General features: G+C 38.6%; 1 protein-coding gene across 1 annotated transcript; it reads right to left on the bottom strand.

Annotated features, from left to right (window-relative positions):
- Positions 1–217: 217 nt before the first annotated feature.
- On the bottom strand, positions 218–16,564 carry LOC144651419 (uncharacterized). Its single transcript, XM_078511350.1, has 16 exons — positions 16,270–16,564; positions 15,343–15,688; positions 11,617–11,765; positions 10,670–10,921; positions 10,003–10,167; positions 9,554–9,667; positions 9,111–9,236; positions 8,845–8,941; positions 8,241–8,459; positions 6,760–7,136; positions 6,168–6,335; positions 5,430–5,540; positions 4,496–4,615; positions 4,065–4,155; positions 3,396–3,770; positions 218–1,061 (listed from the first exon to the last, which is right to left on the bottom strand). The coding sequence occupies exons 2-16, from the start codon at positions 15,425–15,427 to the stop codon at positions 337–339; spliced, it is 3,174 nt and encodes a 1,057-aa protein (XP_078367476.1). The 5' UTR covers positions 15,428–15,688; positions 16,270–16,564; the 3' UTR covers positions 218–336.
- Positions 16,565–24,155: the final 7,591 nt, after the last annotated feature.

The following is a 24,155-nucleotide window of genomic DNA, read 5'->3' as shown; positions in this document are numbered from 1 at the left end:
CGCCATTACTCGGACGTCTAAAGTGAGCCAGCGACTGTACTGAAAAGCGGATTTACGCATGAGTTGGTCCGTGACGTCATATGCGCATCGTCGCTTCGAGCTTCGAGTGTTGTTAATTATTTTTTGTTATAAAAGAAGATTTGTTCAGTAAATAACAGCAAAAAGCTCGTTTCCTTACAATAACTTGAACAAATCAAATTCGCTGTATGAGTTCATTTGTACCTGGCTAAATTACTACTGATTACTACAAATACTGCAGCCTAGCCAAACATTTTTGCAACTGAAAAGTTAATGTTGGTTGTGCTTGTTTGGAAAACTACATCACGATAAGAGTGTTTATGCTATGCCATAGCACTTCAGTTTTCCCAGTGTGTGGTAACCTTGCTCGGGACTGGATACATCCCCAAACCTCAGCTGTTTAACTGGCAGATGTGTCTTGTCAGTGAGGAGACCGCTGTCTTCACGCCATGCAGAGTCATTCGTATCACAGTTACAAGAAAGACTGGGATTTGCACATGAGTTGGTCATCCCGCATGCGCACTTACCACTGCCAGGTGATGCTCCGCCCCAATACGTCATCTTGCTAGAATCACGTGAAATCCACCAAGCAAGTCCTCCAAACCCAAAAATTGCCGAATCATAACACTCATACTTGATAAACTGCTCACAGTGTGAGGAGACTCTGGTGAGACTTGCCAGTTGAGACAGGCTTGCTCCTGCGTAATGAATGTCACGCGAGTAACAACCATAACTTTCACATCCCTGCACGTGTGTCCTGCTTTCACTGTCGTGACTTATCACTGTCACGCCAACGCCACTCTTGTCACTCATGTCACAGTAAACTGTAAATGGTGCCAGGCCTCCCGCGCCATCTGGATCAATAACGTAGTTTCCGCTGACGCTGCTGACGTATTTCCTAATTACAGAACAAGAACCATGAAGGCATTTCAAGCCATCTCCAAGGTAACCGTGGATACACTTGCACGAATATGATCCACGTTCATTTGTGCAGGTGTCCATGTGACGACAGTCGTGTGTCTTTGTTTTGCATTCATTTAGGTCTGTTGAACAGACAAGATGAATTTAACTAAGCTCAACAATAGAAATAATATAATCAAAGAGACGTGATTATGTGTAATGGTGCCCAAAAGCGAGTAGAAAAAACTGATAGTGTCATACATTTCCTTTAAAGTTAGTAGAGAGAATTTAGTGTTAGATCAAGACAATATCAATTGACAGTCTATCACTTAGTTTATGATTTCCTTAACTAATCACCAGTCTGTTTGTAAGGAGAAATTAGAGGATGATCATTCTTGAAATCAAAGGGTTAAATAACAATGCGTTAAATTTTACAAATTGTTCCTGGACACGCCAATCTTCTGTCATGTAAATTGTGTTTGATTATAACGTATAAGATTATTGGGCAATAGTAAGTATTTCAACCATCGATGCTCCTTTATAGTGGTTGCATGGATTAATTTTGCCAGGGTTGTTACATTGATAAGATTAAACACTGTCTAAGATTTTTGATTCGGCCTACTCTCCGCCCGCATGACGAGCTTAGCCCTCAAAAAAAATTCTGTCCAGGAGGTCTTTTAATCTTGTACATAACTTGTCACCGCATGCCAGGAAATGTGAAATGAAACCGGTCCTAGTTATGTGTACGTAATCTGTTTCTTGTGTCACGCAGTTTCTGCTTTCGCGGTTTTGAAACGTGCCGGTGAATCTTCTTTAAGAATATTATTTGCTAAATTGTCGATATCGGCATCGTTTGCGACCTTAAATCGATGATAAATGTTTCATAAGTTTTCCGGGCAACACGGTCAAGTTTGAGTCGGCGTTTTGGTGTTTTTGTATCAGCTATACGACATTGGATATCCGACGGACAGCCGAACGTATAAGTGGATTGTGGTAAGTTACAAATGTAAAAGCGAGTCAACGAAAATAATATCAGTAAAAGCGAAATCAAAAGTAATTTTTGCCGCGGAAACAAGTTGAATGTATGAAGATTGGGGCTTTCAAGGAGTCGATTGTTGTAGTCTTCACGACATGAATTGAGTAGCATTGTTACCAATTTTCAAAAGTGTTTTTATCGCATTTTTGTGACATATTCCTTGCTACACTGCAAAACTCGTATGGGTGAATGCGAAACAGGAAAGCCATGCAAGATTGTGCAAGGGTTTCGTCTAATAAACGAAAAGAGATTCGGCATTTTCGTCTAATAGTTACTGTTGCCGGGTTAATTTATTCTGGCGGGAAATACGAGGTAACGCAATTCGCAAGCAGCGCGGCTCGCCGCCGTTCATCCAAGAAAGAAGCAAGGCAAACACCGCAGCACAATGGTAAGTTGTATTTTTTTATTTGTGGAATATAAACTTGAGCTTGGGTTTTTAGTTTCACTACGGTCGCTTATGTCAAGCGCTGTAATAATAATCAGCTTGCGGTGCTTAAACCTGGCTAATCGCGCGCTGACTTATTTCGCTCTACTAACCTCGCGCTATTTTTTTCTGTCTTACTTGGGTGGTAGTTCTTTACTGAGCTCTTGTTATCTGTGGGCAGAATATTAACCTCGCGCTAAATTATTCTGTCTTACTTGGGTAGTGAGCTGAGTTCTTTACTGAGCTCTTGTTATCTGTGGGCAGAATATAACCTCGCGCTAAATTATTCTGTCTTACTGGGGTAGTGAGTTCTTTACTGAGCTCTTGTTATCTGTGGGCAGAATATTAACCTCGCGCTAAATTCTGCCTTACTTGGGTAGTGAGCTGAGTTCTTTACTGAGCTCTTGTTATCTGTGGGCAGAATATAACCTCGCGCTAAATTATTCTGTCTTACTGGGGTAGTGAGTTCTTTACTGAGCTCTTGTTATCTGTGGGCAGAATATTAACTTCGCGCTAAATTCTGCCTTACTTGGGTAGTGAGCTGAGTTCTTTACTGAGCTCTTGTTATCTGTGGGCAGAATATAACCTCGCGCTAAATTATTCTGTCTTACTGGGGTAGTGAGCTGAGTTCTTTACTGAGCTCTTGTTATCTGTGGGCAGAATATTAACCTCACGCTAAATTTTTCTTTCTTGCTTCGTTGGTTAGTTCAATATTTATCTTGTGTTATTTTTTTTTTCAATCCGCGATTGAAATTTTATTGAGCTGTTTTAAGACATGAACATTAAAACCCAAATCCGGCTAATATCTGCTTTTTCTTTCTCCACAGAGAAGCCGCGGCTATTATGACTGACACCTCACTGTACATTGCGGCAGTTCAACGTGCGAACTACGATCTTATGTTACCGATCTTAATCCCCTTAATGGAGAAATATTCTCCACTAAGGGGATTAAGATCTAATTTGCATAATTTTTTTTGAGGACTAAGCTCGTCATTGAAACACTGATTGACATCTCACCTTTCTTACAAGTGTACTGATGACAATCGCTGCACGGCACGTCATTCCACTCGTAGCTGTGTTGCACACCAAGTGCGTGAACACAGTCTTCTCCTCTGAAATTATTTGGCTGATTTTGAGCCCAAGCCGTAAAGTTTCCTTCTCCTCGATCCGCCCAAGTGAAGTTGCCTTCCACAAACCGATCATTCAACCCCAGCCAAGACTTTGCAGCATTGTGTCGATGCTGCAAGTACACATTCTCTTCATTGCTGCTGACATCAACAAGGACGGAGTCTTCTTGTCGACATTTTTGCAATGCTGTGGTCCAATTGGCACATGTCTGACTGGTAAAGTAGCAAAAGCCATTAAAATAGTCCCATCCAGGATCACAGATATCTGCAAAAAAAATAGAAAACATCTGTTTGCGTTTTGTCTTACTAAGTGAAAGGAGGTTATTTCTTAGTTATTCAGTTTAAAGTAAAAGAGTAATAGTGAGGCTCTCCCCGCAGGTTCCATGGAACAAGGGAATATCCCTATAAAATAATTGGGAACAAGGGAACTCAAAACAAAAAAATGCTGAATATCGACAAAATACTTTAAGGGAACAAGGGAACAAAGAGGAAATGTTCCTGCGAACATGGAAACAGAGGCCCCCTCCCTTCCCCTGTGTGGCCCTCAGTATTCACTAACCTGTAAGGATCACATAGCTAACTGACACAGGATCATATCTGGTTTCGTACAATTCCTTGACACAGGCCCTGAATCCAGAGGCGTTCATGTTCTGCAAATGTAAAGTTAACACTAAGTGACTGCTACCATTACCACACCTGTCCAACACCATTGCCACAAACACTGCCACAACTTGCTGTTGCTACTACTACTGTTACCACTTAACTGCTACTGTCTAAAGCTTCATTATCGACAGCTTTTCCCAGAACAAGCTAGTTTCGAGTTACGCTTCACTGATCACAAAAAAAGGAATTAAGTCGAGGTTCAGGGGAAGAATTTTCTTTTGTTTTATTCACCTCAACCTCGACTTCGCTCCTTTGTTTAGGAACAGTAAAGCGTAATTCGAAACTAGCCTTTTGCCAGTGTACGCGTAAAATGAAACAAAGTTTTACCTCAATCCATGCCGTGATACCGTTATGAACTGGTGCCGAGTTTCCACTTGCTGTTGTGCTGTGATTGGCTGATACAAGAACGGATGGTGTTGTATTATAACTTCGTTTAAACTGCACAAACTGCAATACAGTAAAAACCCGTGTATAAGAACCTACTTTTTTTCAAGTTAGCCTAAACAGGTTCTTATATAAATGGTATTTAGTGTAAAATTAGGCTAACTAGGTTCTTAATTAGCTTCTTAACTTTTGGTCAAGAAATAAAGTAGAATTTTTAAATGATCTGGTCTTTAATGTCCAATAAGAGTATTCTTGGAGGCTTCGGTAAGCAAAATACTATCTGGAAGTTGCTTTTGTTCTGCATGGATGCAGATTTATTTTTGAATTCATGTACTGTGATTTCATAAGATTCATCTGTTCATCTCAGTTAATAATTAAATTCAAGGAGGACAAGTTTTATGTAACTTAATTAATGCTGTAACTATAATGTGTACAGACTGTGAATAAATATATTTTTGAGACGATTTTTTAATTCTATATTTGTGAGAAAATGTTTTTTTATTTTTTTGAAAATAAGAACCTGTTTAAGAATTTAAGCCAAAAATGGTTCTTATATGAAGGGTGCTTAAAAATAAAATTTTGCCTAAATGTTAGGTTCTTATACGCGGGTTTTTACTGTATAACAAATAATAAAACGTCAATAAGCTGTTATTTGAGTGTTTATTATCTAATGACATTTTATTGGTCTGTATAGAGGCTGAGTTAGTTTCTGTAATTGACAGGGAATTATTTCTGACAACTTCATACATCATTTGTTTCCCAATAATATAATTAGTCCGAGTTAACCAAGTAAACAACTTCACTGATAAAGTTTCTTTTTATTCTGCCTCCCACTCAGCCTGTTGATTTCTTTCCATGCACTTTTCAGTAAACTTACCTCGCAGTAAGCGTTGTTATTTTCATCTGTTGGTGGGTTGGTGTTTGGAAACTTAACAGAGCCATATTCAGTAAAGAGCGGCTTGTGTAGCTTAGAAAACGCCAACCAGTTCTGTAATAAAATGCAACGGTTTTGGTTTAAATAAACAGAAGTCCGTTATAAAAGGTTTCTATATTTTCTTTAATCACATTTATATGGAGCTGGCAACTAAAGTTGATCTAAACGTGATGACTGGGGTTTCTGAATGCAACCCGTTTTTAGATACAAGTTCATGTCTACCACTAAAAGCTTCGCGTTTTTCTTCAATACCGCTTCTTACAAATTACAGTAACACATAATTAAGCTAGTCTTAGATTAGTGCAAAGTTTCAACAAGATTTTCTGTCTATATTTTTGCTTTCCTTCAGTTTTAACGTTGATTTCTTTTTAACTTAAACCAGAGGAACACTTTCATACGAAATAATTTGAAACCTCGATTTGTTTTTAATTCCTGGACTAGCGGTATTCGGCTTTAGAACAATCAGGCCCTGTTTTGCAACATTACGAACTCGATGTGCAACTACCATTTACAAGAAAGAGTTTAAACAACAATTTGCGAAAGAGAGAGGTCAGAATGAAAGTCGGTTATTTAATTTTTAAAGCAATTTGTAACAAGTTGTAGGTGTTTAAATGGTTAACCTTTCTCTTCACATATAACTTAACTAAACTATTGGTCGTGTTATTTTTTAAAAGTACGTACCACGCTAATATCTTCATGCTTTCCATCAAAGTTTTGCAACTCTCGGAGACAGACTTTAAATGAGTCCTTGGTTACATCCTCTGTCCAGATCAGCGCGGCATCATACTCCTTTCCGGTCCTTAAATGTTCTGACGTCACGAGAACTAAAGGCTCCTCCTTAAACTTGTCCTGCGTTAAGAAACAATAAGATAGATGAAATAAGAAATTATATGACATCTTTTTTACTCATAATGGGAAGAATGGCTTCTTCTACTGCGGTGAAGAAACGACGTCATGAGATGTCTATTTAAACCACGAGCGACGCGTGAACTTTTAATGCAAAACTTTTTAATTTTTGTAAAACTAGTCTTGTTTTGTTGTTGTTTTTTTTAAGAGTGTAGACCAAGGAAGAATGTAGTCAATTTGGAAAGGATATACTCAATTGTGCTTTTTAGGTTAAAGAATACAACTGTTTCTCCCATACAAAACCTTATGCTTTTACTGTTCCTATTTTGAAGTTGGGATACTAGAGCTTCAAGATTTCAAGGAGTATGTTGAAATCTTACAAAATTTATTACATTTTAGAAAAAAAAAAACATAAAAACAATCCAACCTTGGGAAAAGTCACATCTGCGCAATTTGTTCCAGACCACCATTTCTTGATCTTGATGTTTCCCGTCATTCCTTTGGGCGGTGCTCCCTGATACGCCAGCCAACCAACTGTTGCAAATGGATTGAAGTTCTTGCTCTTTCTCCCAGATTGCATTGCGCAAACTGTGAAGTTATTCGTATTGATATTTTCAGTCCAGGAAGTTATGGCGTCGTGCACTGTTTCAGAATCGTTCAGATTCATATGATTGACTGTTATCTGTACATGAACTTGCTTGTCCGGATAAAACCGGTATGGCGGGAAAGCGACCGTCTGACAGCTTGAATCAGACCACTTTGGAACACGAAGAAGTTCCACACGACCACGCTCAATTGGAAAACCTGTTTAAAAAATAAAGACTTATTTTAATCATTTGCTGTGGTTTTTAAAGCTCGAGTAACAATAGGCCCGTAACCAGGATTTTTTATGGGGGGGGGGGGGTGCTTTTGAGCGCCGCAGGTGCGATAACGTAGGGGTGTTCTAGGGGTATCCTTCCCTAGGAAATGAGATCAGAGACAGCATTTCATGCGTTTTGAAGGCAGTTTGTTAGGGAAAAAAGGCAGGTAAAAGTAAAGGTAACAACGACAATAATTCTGGTACACTTTAAAAATCAAATCATATTTTTCGAAACAGAAACTTGAAAACGTAACTTACAATTTATTTAGCTAACAATGACGGCAGTACATAGAAGGAAGACAGGAAAAAGATAGCTTTCATCATTTCTGTGTCAAATGGTAATTACATAAATCAGCCAGAGTCGGGGTTTTTTATCTTTTAGCACTGTGGCAAGCTCCAACCTTCTTGGGTGCTTCCGAGCCCAATGAACAAGTACCCAGTCTCTCTCGACTAGGAAGGACATTAAGTGGAACGTATCGTTGAAATTAACCTAGAATCACACAATGTGGTCCAAAACGTACGACACGACTTTACAAATGGTGGGCCTTCAACCCAAAAGATTATATTGAATGTAAATAGTCGAAGTACAGATATACCATTTCCCTTCACAAAAATTTCACAATGAGCGGACATCCAAGGCTCGTGGGGGGGGGGGGGGCGGGAGGGGGTGGTGCGGACGCACCCATCGCACCTCCCTCCCTACGGGCCCGAGAAAACATGATAAAAGGATTTTAAAAGAGACAGTGGGCATTTTCTAAGCCATTTCTTTTGGCTTTCAATTCAACTTCAATTGAATAATGTGTAAATCAGTGAACAAGCGATGCATAAGATAAAGATGACAAAATTTGCATTGAGTTTTTGAGCAAGGATAAACGTTACTCTTATAATTCATCCCTCTGGGCAAATGGGCTATCCTATCCAAGGAGAAAACAAAAGTACTACTAGTCTTTTTACACAGCAAAACCCCCACTTACCCGTTTGCATCAATAAGTCAATTGGCTTTTGCGATTCATGAGGTTGTGCAGAATTTTACAGACACCCTGACTTACCCTCACAGCTTCCTGGGTGGTACACAAGATTATTCTCAAGTCCTCTACAGTAGTTCAACTCGTGCCAGCATTTGTTGTCGTATGTTGTACCATTCGCGGTGCACACTGGGTCCTGATAGGAAGGACAGTCTTCAAAACACACACAGCGAGCTTCATGGGCGCTGTAAGTTTTACAAACACCAAATGAAGGACAATGTACGCCCAGACATGGATTGAGATCTGTAAAACAAAGGAGTACAAGATTGAGTCTTATATTTGCCCCAGAAGATGGACAATGCACTTCACGAAATGGATCGATCGAGATCTGTTAAACAAAAGAGTATTGGTAAAAAAACAAGTTGTACTTTTACCGCTTTCAAGACTAGCTGCATTACAATTCCATTTTATTATTTAACTAAAACAGATAATATACTGACGTGATCAAGTTTGAACGATCTATTTTTAGAACTGGAGGATAGGTGCACGACTGAGCATCATCAGTTATAAATAATTCATTGTTAATTTTTAGATCGCTCCAACTTTTTTACAAGGTGATCACTTGATTAATCAGAGGTATGCCTTAGTTTTAGCCAAGTTTTAGATTAAAGATAGCATAATAACTAACCTCCAATTACAATAAAACTAACAGACAAAGGGTCGTGTTGGGCTCCCGTTCCACTCAGGTCTTTCACGCACATCCGCATGGATGTGAGTCCAACTTCCTAAAATGAAAATGAAAGTATTGTGAATTTTTATCAATGTTTTTATAAGTAGTTGTAATGCATTCCTTACAGGCTCAAAAGTGTCTCTTGGGTGTTAACGTGTAGTTGTACAAAACAGCAATGAGGGCCAAACTGCCATAAATACATGCAATAAAAAGCTATGTCCTACCTCAACCCATGCCGTGATAATGTTGTGTTCTGGTAAAATGTAGTTTTTAACTTTCCGACCGTAATAGTGATTGACAGACACAAGGACAACTGGCGATGTATAGAATGTTGTGTTGAACTGCACTTCCTGTGAACAGAAATAGACAAAAAAGGCGTCATTTGATGCAAAGAAACGATACATAGTGCACTAAAGTCGCAATATTTTCCTCTATGGTGAAATTTTACTCTCAAAAAAAAACACACGACAATCTTGAAACCATCACGTTTATGAAATCATTGGTTGAAGACATTAACTTGTTTGTTGGATCTTATACTAATTGGCAAAAGCTCATAATTTGAGACATACAAAAAATTAAACAAAACGTCTAAGGTGTTTATTTTTGTTTACTGAGATAAGCCTATACACGATGACGTGATTGACACCTGCTTATCAAATACACTCACTTGACAGAAGCCGTAGTTGTCTTCAGCGGTTGGATTTCCTGTGTTAGGGAAGAACGATTCTCCTGCCAGCGTAAAATTCAAATCAGAACCGTTGCCATGGAAAGCAAACCAATCCTGTGGGGAAATTAAGAAAAATTGATAGAAAAAATATCAATATCTCTTATTTCAGCTTATTCCAAATGAGTACCATTGATGAGGAACAAAGTACAACGAGCCCTGGCGATAAACTACCGAATTCTAGGAAGTTGTAAAAATTGAAACTAAGGTTCGTATAAATAACCACTGCTCCACCCAAAACATTTGCTAAACAGGCATCGTGTAGCATTTTGAGCTGCAGCAAAAAGAGTCATTTTATAGTGAAGTGCTGTGTTAACTTCCATTCCCATTCTAACAGTTATTTTCAGTTAAATCTATGCAACTCTCAAAAATGTCCAAATAATTTTACTCACCACAATTGCATCCTGGTGTTTCCCGTCGAACTGTAGAAACTCGCGGATGCAAACTTCGAAGGATCCGGGCTTCACATTCTCCAGCCAGATATACATGGCGTCATCAGGCTTTGTACTACGAGTGTACTTAGCTGAGACAAACACAGAAGGCTTTCCACTAAAGCTCTGTATAATTAAACAAAACTATATAATGAGAGTCCAAGATTTGATTGATGTAGTTGAATTATAAGCAGGGAAGGAAGAAAAACAGAGGCCTGCGAAATTTCCCGTGCATAATTTATTTAAATCGAATAAAAGCACTAAACAATCCCTTTAAAATTGTGTGACGAGGGTTTGGCTTGCACCCCCTGCCACCTTCATCCCCTTTTTCTTTTAAATTGCCACTATATTCTGACATTTTCTAGGATCGGCTGATAGAACTGATGATGGGAACAACTCGATGAAAAGGATGGAATAAAAAATAACTCAAAAAGGAAAACGTGAAAAAAAAATTTTGTGCATTTATTCAGTTTCCACCTTATTCCAATAAGAAGTAATTGAATTTCGTTATAACTTTAGCTATCAAAACAGACGAAAGAAACTACAACTTATTTTTCTATTTCTTCTATCAAAAAGCCTTACTGATTTTTAAACAGTTTTCTCCCTTCTAACGATATTGTTTTCTAACCTGTGAAAACGTAACTTTCTCGCATTTGCTTTCTGTTGTCCATATTCCATTAAAAGTAACACTACCATGTGTCATTTGTGGTTGATCTTGGAAAGCCAGCCAGTTGATGATTCCAGTTCCATTTGATCCAATGCCTGACTCACGTGCACACACCTCAAATCCACGTGTACTGACGGATTGAACCCACACAGCAGAAGGAGAGTGAACACGTGAAAACTCTTCACCATGGCTCAATGACACGTGCACTTGAACCTAAAGGACGTAAAATAAAACTAACATTAACAACAAACATTTTATTTAGAGAAATTTCGGAGGATTAAAAGCCCGAAAACCACATGCATTCAGTTGCGGGTGCAGATGGGTGAGTCCTCATTCACCGAACACGATATAAACAAACTTCACACTACAAAACATGCGCACAAATTTCCAGCACGGAAATGACGAGGCAAAGGGGAACATTTTCACTAGTTTGACATTGTTTCTAACTATTTCTAACTAAATTAATATTTCTTTCTAAAACGATCTTACTATGTTATGTAAAACGATCAGCATGGAAAAAAGTGACTTTGGAACGAAGTGACCGGATGGCGTTTAGTTACTACCTCATAAAGGAAACTCCCGTTTATGTCGAGATAAAACTCTGCCCAATTCGACAAAAGCACATTTTATATCTTTTGATTCGCTTAATTCTGGCCTTCAGTGCATAATGCAGCCAGCGTAAACAGTTGTGTTAAGTCTGGAACTGAAGTAGAAAAATTTTTAAATTCCGTAAACCTGCTGAGCCCTGCCATATATTTAGACGCAGGACACACCACTATTTGGAAGCTAAAGATATCCAGTGTATATTGCGGCATAGAAGACCGTTCAAACTTGCCTATAAATTCTTTTTAATGCCCACTGTTTCACTCTCGAATTGATTTTCAATTGTTCTGCACTAACGCACTAACCTTTCCTAATCCAGTGAACGCACGAGGAAATGCAACATTTGTGCAAATAGGCAGTCGACAATTTATAGGAGGTGAACATCCACTGCTGCAGGTCCAGTCTTTGAGCGTTCTTGACATATTGAGCTTGCCACTTTGCTGCAGTGAAAGCCCTGTACAGACAGAACGACAAACGTCTGTTAGCTGAAATATTTAGCATACTGAAAAACGCACATCAACGTAGTTTGTTGTATCATGAACTTAATAAAATTTAGTATATACTACAACATATTGATAAAATAATAAAGAATGTATGCAGGTGAAACATTTTTTATAAAAGTGCATTCTTGGTTAGGTTCAACTTCGTTCCCAAACAAAAAGCTACTGAAAATAGCTTGAATACAGGTGGTCCATGATTAACCACTTCTTTGGCTAACAAGAAAGCCTCAGGCTTTTACACGGACCCATTTGCGTTTACATTTCCTTTTATTGTTGTTCAACAAGAAGTGCGTTATGTTGAACCGTGACATATATTATACGATACTCGGCCGTCATTATTAAAGGTCAAAGGCACTTTGACCGCTTTTAAAGTCTTTGAAGGTAGCCAGCAATGATAAAACAACTTGAAAACAAATTCCACTGCAAAATAAATTTGTGAATGACTAAGGCAAATCCATTTAATATATTCAGTTGTCGAGCAAGGCAGATTTGTACCTGAACAAGCAACAGCTTTAATTCCAATTAAATATCTCACACAGCCATTTACAGTGTGTTCCGACAGGCAGGCTTCAGACAGTGATCACGCTTACAGTTTTCCCGCGCTTTTCACGGCACGCGACCCACTTAAAGAAAAAATAAGATTGCCAAATTTAAGCCTGATCGTAGGTTACTCTGTGGTTTCCGCTTAACAAATTAAAATAGACAAGTTCAAGCTACTTGCGGCATGGCGCGCAGTGTTGAAATTGGGCTGACACCAAAGAAAAACAATGCACAGCTAAACTGTCTTTGAGAGGGCTTAGTGATACACGTTTACATATAAGCCTCCAAAAAATCATTTATAAGTAGCTGATAAAAGGATTCCGCACATTTAAGTATTCACTAATCCAACCAAATCCTTTAAGGCTTTTCGGCGACCTCACTCCAGACAAAGGTTTTCTATTTTTGTATTCGCATGATGCGTTCTCGCACGTCCTTACAGATTTCACATGATACTCACACACGCAGAAGTGGCAATTGGACTTGTTTCTCTGGATGTGACGTTCGACTCAAAACACTCATAATTAATGCAGTTACCTCCAAAACACTCGAATGGGGAAAACGTACAGCTTTCTGCGAAAAGACTCCTGTTAACTTTACTTCCAAAATGCAATGTTCCCCATAAAGAATAATGTGAGGAACTATTTGTTGAACGTTTCCTTTAAATTTTCCATCGACAAAGACTAAAACTACATTTGCAAATCCAGGTCGTTCTCAGAGGCGTGAATATAGTCATCAGTAACGCAGCTAAAACAAAGTAACAAGATGGGCAACGTTCTGCGTCAGAAGCTTAAGTAGGTTTGGTCTTCGAAAAAGGAATTTGTAGCTAGAAAGCAAAGTTCATTCATGTACAGACAGAACGACAAACGTCTGTTAACTGAAATATTTACTGAGAATCGCACATCAACGTAACTTGTTTTAAAACTTAATAAAATTTTAATATATACTACAACATATTGATAGAATAACAGAGAATGTGTGCGGGTGAAACACGATTTTTAAAGGTGCAAGATTAGTTTAAAAAGCCAAATCAGTCATCTCTGTGACAAAAATAATCTGCAGCGTGCGATCTCTCCCTGATGGATTAACTCATTTCTGTGACTTTTATAAACGTGTTTAAACAGACTGCTGCAAATAGCTAGGAAACAACTTAAAAACCAATTCCACTGTTAAATGGATTTGCGACTGAATAAGACTAAACCATTTATGTTTAGTTCTCAAGCAAAGCAGATTCGTACGCGAGCAAGCAAAAGCTTACAATAAAATATCTCACAGCTATTTGTAGTGATATAAATAAGTTTCACATTGTCACGAAATGATATGTTTCAGATCTGTTGTGTTACGACAGTTTGCAAAGGCCAAAAGACATCCGAGGTTTTAAGTTCTAGTCGGAGATCACGCTTATCATTTCCCGCGCTTTTAATTTATCAGTTGTTAATTTATTAGCTTATCAGTTTTCCCGCGCTTTTAATTTAATACTGTCACAGTACGCAACCAATTCAAGAGAAAATAAGATTGCGACATTTAATGTTGATCGTAGGTTATTCACTGGCGTCCACTTAACGAATTAAAAAGACAAGTTCAAGCTACTTGCATGGCGCTCAGTACAAATCTTGAAATTGGAATGATACCAAAGAAAAACAATGCACAACTAAACTGTCCTTGAGAGGGCTTAGTGATACACGTTCACATATAAGCCTCCAGAAAAAACATTTATAAGTAGCCGATAAAAGGATTCCACACTAAAGTATCCACTAATCCAACAAAATCACTCAACGATTTTCAGAAAGATCAGGGCAGACAAAGGTTTTGTACTCACATGGTGCGTTCTTGCACGTCCGAAGATATTTCACGTGATGCATGCACTTCGACTCGTTTATCTGGCTTTGATGTGCGACTCAAAACGTTCAACATTAATCCAGTTACCTCCAAAACACCCAAATGGGGAGCGAGAACATACAGTTTTTTGCAAAAATCTCCGCTAACGTTACCTCCCGCGCCCCACCCTCGACCACCTCATGCAGTTCCCCCTATAAACTGAAAATAATGTGATTAGCTACTTGTTGAACGTTTCCTTAATTCTTAGACGTGAACTGTCCATTGACAAAGACACAAAACATATTTGAATAGTCATCAGTAACGCAGCTAAAACAAAGTAATAAGATGCGAAGCTTGTGACCTTTACTGCGTCAGAAGTTTCAGTAGGTTTCGTCTTCAGAAAAGGAATTTTTTAGTTAGAAAGCAAAATCATTGGGTCATGTCCGCTTACCAATCATAGTGCTATTTTCAAATCAAATCTCTCCTTTAACACACGAGCCTGGTGCCTGTTGTCAGTAATAGGAAAAAAATGCCTGCGCTACGAACTTATACAGAAAATAAACCACATAATACAATTTTATTTTGGAAAATGTTCTATGCCTCATGCAGAAAAACCTGAAGCAAGCGTTCTCCTTTCTTTGCCTTTAAAAGGGGGTGTGTCGACTTAGTCTGTTACAAATATGAAAAATGCGATAAAAAGTTGTACTCGCTGCCAATGCATAGACAAAATATTAGATGCCTTTTTTAAAAAACAATGCGAATAAAAACGATTTGATAAAATGACATTTTAGGTTTTGGGAAACATTCTCAGCTGCCAACGATTGAAGAACAAGATCTTTGCCCCGTGCATGTCTTTGAAATACTCGTAACCTCTTTAACAGCAGAGATATTTGCCTGCCTGCGTATAAACTTGTCTCCTATTCCCTTTGCTTTGGCTTTCATTAATTAACAAAGTGCTTAAATGCAAACGTAAGCGAAAATATATGATCAGTATAGATTTAAAACTTTCGAGGTATTTCTTAAAGGAGGCACAACCCAAAATAAAACCCGCAAAAACTATTTTATGGTTGAAAAGAAGCAGTAAGATTTTTTTTGAACAAAGGTTATATTGAGTGCTTCTTTGAAGTTCATGTAAAGTACTTTTTCCAGAACATGGATCACTGATAGCAGACTTACCATTTACTGTTAAAGTGAGACATCCCAGTATGGCCAAAAGCAGCAAAACTGAAGGCGAAGGTGGAAGATACATTGCCAAGCGCATCTTGACGAGTCAGAAGGTGCACTGTTCTCTGGGCCTGTCAGAGTCTTAATTTATATCTCTTCAAATGGGTCTCATACGTAAGCAGAAATATTGCCTTTCTTAGCAAACACATTGTTTTCAACTGGATTTTTACAGGTCAGGTTAAAATCACACTGGAGATGTCAGGTTTCAAATTGTATCACGAAGTGAGTAAGAATCGCTTGACTTCTGACAAACTTCCAAGCCACTGTACAGCACGCACAAAACATCAAAATGGGGTACCTGTGGTTCAAGTGAGAAAACGTGAGATTACTGTCAGCACGCTTTGACAATTGACAATACCGAGCTATACCGTAGTTAAATTTTTATTCGAAGCTCTCGAAAGTGATTTCTGAATAGGACACAGCTTTAATTGTTTCCTCAAAAAACCATAAGAGTACTTTGCTCTGCGTTCTAATTTAAGCTGAGGGCGGGCCGGGACTTTTAAATTCGTTTTTGTTTTCACACAGTATCTGACCTGACAAAAAGGATCTTACTAATTTTAATGATTGCGGGAGCTTAAAGTCTACTTTGAAGCGGATTTATCAGTAGACGCTAACTAATTCCAGCAGCTTCAAACACGAAATGACCAAGACTATTATCACAGAGAATTGTACATCAACGTACTTTCGACTTCTAACTCACTTCACGTAGTGAAAAGTACAATGAAATCCGGTCTAGTACTTGCTTCCCCATATATGTTGCCTTTCTATCTATTTCGCATATAAATCTTAACAGACAAAATGACTGGCATGTGCTATTTGTTGAACTAAAAGACTTATTTACTGAGTTCAAAGCTTATTTACAGGTCATGTTATACTTACTTTAGAGAACAATTCCAACAACAACTTTTTATCACGAAATAAGCGAAGTGTCTCCTTTACCGTTGAAAAGTACAATGGAATCACTTTCCGCTAGTACTTATCACATCCTATAATCAAAACTACATAAAACAACAAAAAACTGTACAAAGTCTTCTAAGAAAATAATAATTGAACATTACAGTGACTCATGATATGGCGGTTTTTAATTGGACACTTGAAGGGCATTGCAGATCAGGGTTAATGCACGTAAAAGCTTATTTAAAAGAGATATAATTTACCATGAGCGCTGGAGGAGGGTCAAGCCCTGACAGATCTATTAATTTATCAAGGTATTTCTGCGACTTTGAAATCGTGGACCCCTACCGTTGTTCTGCAGTTTTACTGCAGAAAATTAGCAGGGGGTCTAGATTTTTCGACACGTATGAATGAAATTCCTTGACGCCTCTTCGCCAGAGATCAACATACTCGAATACCGATCTGTCAGCAAATGGTCAAGTCAACCAGGTTGATCGACAGAATACAGGATAAAATATACCACAGTACAGCCGAGAATGCCGGAAAACAAGGATGCAAACAGACAACATTCACCAAGGAAACTAGCGGATTAACTAAAGACGACAATAACCCAAAATTATTTGCAAAACCGACCAATTGGCCATGGGATGTAGTTCAGGAAGCATGGCGGCTTATTCGGTTATGAAACAAAACATCTTCCGGCGCTAAATTGTGTCCTTGTAAGAAACACCCCTCTGTAACAGACCTGGTGAAACCCTACCTGGTGGGTTATTTTGCCCTCCCTGGTGGAAATTTGACCTCCCTGGTACCTGGTGATTATCTGAAAAATCCCTGGTCAATTTTATTTCTCCCCGGTGAAGAAGTTTGTTTACCTGGTCAGGAAAAATTCAACCAAAATCTTTATAAACAGAAGAAAACGACGCACGGCAAAAATATAATTTAATAATTAACTATAACTTGATGTAAATATAGCAAAAAGTAATTGTTAACTTTTTTCTATTGTTTTTGTCGCTTGTTCTTCTGTCACTGAAGAGAAAAACAGATCTGTTTCCTTTTCTGTATGTAATACCAGCTTGTGAATGATTCAGAGTGATTTGAACAGGTGAGTATTAAGCGGCTTTTTTCCGTCGATTTAGTAGCCTTGAGCAGTTTGAGAGGCGTTTGATGTATAAAATCTCGTGTTTAACTTTGCAGCCCGCCGGCACAATGTGATGTAAAAAATACGCAAGTTATTCAAGTACATTCAAGATCATTCAAGTGGCGTATAACGGTAAATTTTAATTAAGCTGCCACAAATTGTAAGTACTGTCTAAACATTACTTTGTGTAGCTTTCACCTGCATGAAACTATTGATGCCTTGCTGGAGGACTGCAGTCATTAAAACTTATTTTTCATTGCTCGCTTAATCCGAAAAAGAGACAATTTATTCAACCTGTAAAAGATATAAGCAAACGGTTTTCCTATTTTGACGTCTTTATGCTTTGACCTTATGAAAATGGATCAACGAATAAGGGCCGGCATTTTGAACATTTTGGGACCGTTAAAATTTAGGCGCGCCCGCGCTTGACAACCTCTGGATCTGTCTCCTGGTGCTAGGCTCTTTTGATAATAAATATTTATGTCATTTACCTTCTGGAAAAGTAATTAAACTTATATTCAGATTAGCAGGGCTTGAGAGACGTTCAAACTAGGGAGTCGAGAAAATGATCCCGCGAAACGTTCTCCCAATTTTTTTTAAACATATCGAATATCTGGCTGAATTAACGTTAATCTAGACTATCTAAAAGTCCTCAGTTCGACACGCGGTTTAGGAATTTTAAGTCGTAAATGTATGTTTTGGTGGTGTAATCCGTCAAGCGCAATGTTGGTTGCCTGGTGAAGCGCGTTCCCCTTCCAAAAATAAGGAGCTTTGATTTTAACTGAGAAGGTCTAGAAATAATCGTGTTTTTTAAAGTTTACTTTAAGCTGCCTAGTTGCATATGAAACTCCCTTCAAAACGCACGAAATGTGATTTCGGCCTGTCTAATTTTCAAATTTCCCGAGGAGGCATGCATGCCCCATGGACCCCCAGTAGCTTACATCTTCGGCGTTCACACGATTGCATCTTTCAGATCTATGGCGCTCTGAAGAACCGTTGTTTTAAATCCTGCCTACAGGCCTGCTAAGAACTGGAAAAGTAACATGCATCTATAGGAATCATTTTAAGGCGATAACGTCAATCCATCGCCTTATATCATAAGGCGGTCGGCGGAATTTGTTCTTCTGTTCGTCATCGCTTCTGCATGCATTGCGTGCCGTGTATGATACTCTGATGGACAAAAACGTTCGAGAATTTCAGAGGATTTCAGGAATATAACCCCGGCGACTGATTCAAGTCCAAGTGCGAACTGACAGTGTCAATAGTATGATTACTCACTGCCTCATTGTGACAATGATTTGCTAAATTTGACCCATTGCGGATCTAGTGGCGGTAATGCACTGTTCGATACAAAGAACGCTCGGGGATCGCAAAACGGCCCGTTTGCCGTAAAACGCGAAGGCCTAAAAGGACTTCTTATAAGAGAAATTATGTTTCTCCTTTGCCACTTTTCTCCGTATAATAGCAGGATACAAAGAGTACATTACTTCAGTTGTTTACGTACAATGCAAAAAAAACCGACGGTGTCATCATGACAGCCGTTAGGCGACATCGGTGCGGAAAATTGTGCACGATTACCCCGCTAAGTTTATTGCATACAAAAAGTAAGTAATCAACCTGGCGGATTTTTGACTTCCCTGGTCGACTTTAGTTGAAAACCTGGTGGAAAATCAGGTGTCACCAGGTCTGTTACAGAGGGGTGTTAAGAACAAAATTCTCATTCAGATAAAATGTTATTCTTATCCTCAAAGGCGGGTTTCAAAAAGCGCAACGGCATCTTAACTCGCGATAAAGTTTCAGACGCTTAAAAATGTCTTACATCGCAAAACGCGGGAACAAAATAGATTAACACATGAAAAAGCCTCAAAACAACATACTGGTATACCACTGTAGATACCGGAAGCGCCGTGACGGCTTTTTCACTCGCAAAACGTTTCTTTTGGGCTAAACACGATGAAGCTTGCGGGACCCGGGACGTAACACTGAAATGTAACATGTTTAAATACTCAACTTAATGATTGAGATAATCAACTTGAGATAGGTTGACATTGAATTAGGATTCAACTAATTGCAATATTCAGCCTGGAAGATTTTAATTTTAAATGTCTGCTTTTTTATAAGCCTCAATTTGAGTTCCCAATGAAACACCCGGAGAATTAGAATTCCCACAGAGCCACAGCCTAAAAGGCTAAGCTGCTCTGCTGCTTCACGGATAAAGCCAAACCATATTTGGTTTAAAAGATTTAAAGATTTAAATAAATGTTCTTAATTGTTTTAAGCCTGTCAATTGGAGTTCCCAATGAAACACCTGGAGAAAGAATTCTCACAGAGCCACAGCCTAAAAAGGCTACGCTGCTCTGCTGCTTCAGGGAAAAAGCCAAACAAAATGTGCTGTTAAAGATAGTTTAAAATTAATGTTCAATGTGTTTAAGCCTAAATTTTTAATTTTAGTTCCCAATAAAACACCTGGAAAAAGAATTCTCACAGAGCATCAGCCTAAAAAGGCTAAGCTGCTCTGCTGCTTCAGGGATATTTAGCCAAACGATACTTGGTTCAAAATATTTAAATTATATTTTTAATGTTTTAAGCGTGAATTTAAGTTTCCAATGAAACACCTGGAGAAAGAATTCTCACAGAGCTAGAGCCTAAAAAGGCTAAGCTGCTCTGCTGCTTCAGGGGAAAGCCAAAAATATTTGCTGTTAAAGATTAAAATTAATGTTCAATGCGTTTAAGCCTAAATTTTTAATTTTAGTTCCCAATGAAACACCTGGAGAAAGAATTCTCACAGAACAACAGCCTAAAAGGCTAAGCTGCTCTGCTGCTTCAGGGATAAAGCCAAACAAAATGTTCTGTTAAAGATTAAAATTAATGTTCAATGCGTTTAAGCCTAAATTTTTAATTTTAGTTCCCAATGAAACACCTGGAGAAAGAATTCTCACAGAACAACAGCCTAAAAGGCTAAGCTGCTCTGCTGCTTCAGGGATAAAGCCAAACAAAATGTTCTGTTAAAGATTAAAATTAATGTTCAATGCGTTTAAGCCTAAATTTTTAATTTTAGTTCCCAATGAAACACCTGGAGAAAGAATTCTCACAGAACAACAGCCTAAAAAGGCTAAGCTGCTCTGCTGCTTCAGGGGAAAGCCAAAAATATTTGCTGTTAAAGATTAAAATTAATGTTCAATGCGTTTAAGCCTAAATTTTTAATTTTAGTTCCCAATGAAACACCTGGAGAAAGAATTCTCACAGAACAACAGCCTAAAAGGCTAAGCTGCTCTTGCTCTGCTGCTTCAGGGATAAAGCCAAACAAAATGTGCTGTTAAAGATTAAAATTAATGTTCAATGCGTTTAAGCCTAAATTTTTAATTTTAGTTCCCAATGAAACACCTGGAGAAAGAATTCTCACAGAGCCACAGCCTAAAAAGGCTAAGCTGCTCTGCTGCTTCAGGGGAAAGCCAAAAATATCTGCTGTTAAAGATTAAGAGTGTGCCCGTGAGAGAACAGGGCAGAACCATGCAACAGGTGATACAGCTCATATCACCGATTTCGCCCAAACTTAGCATAAATGTTGGGTATGGTGAGCTATTTACTGTGGCAAAACATCAACTCAAAATATTTTATTCCCTTCAAGTTATGGCACCTTTTGCAAAAATGGCCATTTTTCACTAATTTATGCATATTTAATTAGCTGACTTTGATTGACCAGTTCCACCAGAAAAAAAAGACTTCTAAAAATAAATTTCACTGCATTATATTCTGTGGTTATTAGGCTTTAAGTACAATAATTCACTTTAACCGTCTGATTTGATTTCTTCTCCTCAAACGGTCTTTTGGAAGGTACACATTTCGTACTGTTGGAAATAGCCTTTAACTAGTGCCCATTATCTCCCATGAGCAACAACTTATATACATTATTCTTACATGGGTAATGAAGTCCATCATTAAACTTTACAAAAATGCAACAAAATGTCTGGGGACTTCAATATTCTATTAGTATTGAGGAACTAAACACACGTGACTTAACGATTTCTTGCTATTTCATCAAAATTCACCGAAACACAGAAGCCATTTATTTGCCTCAATTTGGCATAAAATCGGTACGAAATAGCTAATCAAGCATTAATCTACAGATAACAATCAAAATATTGGCGAAGAAAAGGCAGTTAGGAGCGTTTTCAGAGCCATATAATTCGGCAATGTTGTGATATAGCAAATGTAAAAACAGCAGCGAAAGATTTTCTTTACAAGCTCGCTCAATTCAACATTTAGGCACATCAGAGTAAAGAAACAAGAAAGTAATACTACATACATGCCACTTATCGACACACAGATGCTTTCTTTTGAAGAATTTGTTCTTCCTCGCTGCACTTCGATTCTTTGATCGATCTCAATTGACATGTACTGTTGCTTTGAGGCGCGCTGAACTTAGTCAATCTATCGTGGTTCATCCTTCGTGAAAGGTGTAAGCAGGTTGTCAATAAAGTCATTCAAAGAGCTGTTCAAAGTTTACGGAAGGAGACTTGTCTCAGCCAGTTTGCATGAAATAAATTTAACTGGAAAATAAACAGCCGCCATGTTGAATTTCTACCTTTGAGCCTGCCGTTTCAGTCAGCGGTACGGCTGTTCACTGGGCATCACGCGTCCATCACGCGTGACCACACCACACGCGCGATCATTTGCTTTTCCTCCCCGAGTGTTCGTTGGATGCGTTTGTGATGAAAATGAGAATATTTTCAAATTGTCGTAGGGAAAATTTCCTCCGCTACAGCTTGACGTGTTTACCGCAATGTGATGCTGAACGAACTCTAGGGTGCTTACCATTTGTTGGAGAGAACCGGTTGGAATGACCACTGAAAAATGGAAAGGCTTCTTTCCAAAATTAGCAAACTAACCGAAATAGATGTCGCTTACCATTTGTAGCTCAGTTTCCTGTTATTTCTTTCCGTTGATGGGAGACCTGATGCATGGGAAACTAGAACTGGGAAACCTTACAAATGGTAAGAAAATTTCTGACGTTCCGTCAATCTCCGAAGAGATTTTCCAGAAAAAATACTGTTCCATTTGACTTTCACCGAGACAGAGTTCTTGATTTTTCTGTTCAACGGTCGGCTAGCCTGCGTGGCAGGCGTCGTTAGTTTCTAGCGCGCGCATGGGAGAAACGCGAAAGGCGCGAGAGCGCCACGCGAGGAAAAAAATCGAGAAGACGGCGTCTCCTCGATTTTACGCAGGTTAACGGTCGGCATGCACGGCAACCAAATCAAAATAATTGTTTATGTTCCAAAATGACGCTAAATGGCGGTATAAAACTGCTCCGACGTCTCGGCAATACTGCCTTTTTGGGGGTGGCACCCTGAAGAAGGCAGTATTGCCGAAACGTCGGAGCAGTTTAATACCGCCATTTAGCGTCATTTTGGAACATAAACAATTATTTTTAGCATAAAAGACGCTACACAGTTAAATAGATCAAAATTTCAACGTCTCCCAGTTACTTTCCAGACATTTGTATTTTTTTTATTGCTTGTTCAAATTCCCCTCCCCTGGCGGGAATAGTGATTAATACCGCGCATAACGATTACATTTTTTGACCAAATTCCCATACCCCGGGGCATAAATGGGAAAAAATGAATAACTCAGCAAAATTGGAGAATAACGTTTACCACGGGATAAATCACTATACGGTGGATAGCGAGGTAGGTTTTGTAATCGTTTCTTGCGCAAGTGCTTTAGTTGGGGGAGCGTCTGTGCTGAACTGAACAAAGAATTCACGTACGAAATGCCTTTAGGGACGCAGTCTATATGGCGCAGCAAATATATATATGTTATTTGCCGGCTGGGAGGTCCGTATAGTGAAAAACTGTGACCGAGGTCTTGAAAATGCTGCCCGAGGCCGCAGGCCGAGGGCAGCATTTTCAAGGCCGAGGTCACAGTTTTTCACTATACGGACCGACCCTAAGCCGGTAAATAACTTATTTATTTTTTTCCTACTTTAATGTGTTTGATTAAAAAACACCTAAAAAACCTACAAAGACTTTCTTGCCAAATGTGTAAACTTGTATTTATATACGCGCGCATCCAATGTTGAGCTACGGCAAGAGTAAATAATGATCTGTTTGCTATAAGAGCTTACTGCCAAACAAAATAAATTCACTAAAATGAACAGTACTCAAGGAAAATTTCATCTGAAAAAAAAAAAAAGAAAAAAAAGCATCTGAAATAATAGAAAAGCACTTTTAACTCCATTTCGGCTTGTGAGTTCTTCAGTTAATTAAACTTACTTTTCGGACTGGAAAGCACTTAGCTATTTACATTTGTATTTAACGAGTCAAAAACCTCTGTGTTGATTCCCACAGTATTCTGCTTTGACAAAAAGTTTGCGAAAGTGAAACTGAATGAAGCTGAAATGTGTAGTTTGGTCGCCTGCACAGTGACGGCACAATATTGCGAGAATTAATTTGACTGTTTTTAATAAAGCATCTCATTTTCTTGAATGGCGATAAGCAGTATTCGGTTTTGGAGAAAAGTAGCAGAGAAGCAAGGTGTTTGAAAGGATAAATCGAGTCTGTAAACCGGCGACTTGCAGTTAACCGCAATGGCGTGAAAATCAGTGCGAATGCACAAACAACGATCGGCAAACCACGGCCATAAAACTATAACTTCATTTTGTCACTAAAGAGAATAAATACTCGCCTTTTGGAGAACTTCAAGGCCTTAAATTCCACTGCTAATTTTCCCTTTC

This window comes from Oculina patagonica, chromosome 4, assembly GCF_052425735.1.
Source record: "Oculina patagonica isolate OP01 chromosome 4, crgOcupat, whole genome shotgun sequence".
Lineage (NCBI taxonomy): Eukaryota > Metazoa > Cnidaria > Anthozoa > Scleractinia > Oculinidae > Oculina > Oculina patagonica.
The sequence above is the reverse complement of the archived record's forward strand: the minus strand, read 5'-3'. Positions and strand labels throughout refer to the sequence as shown.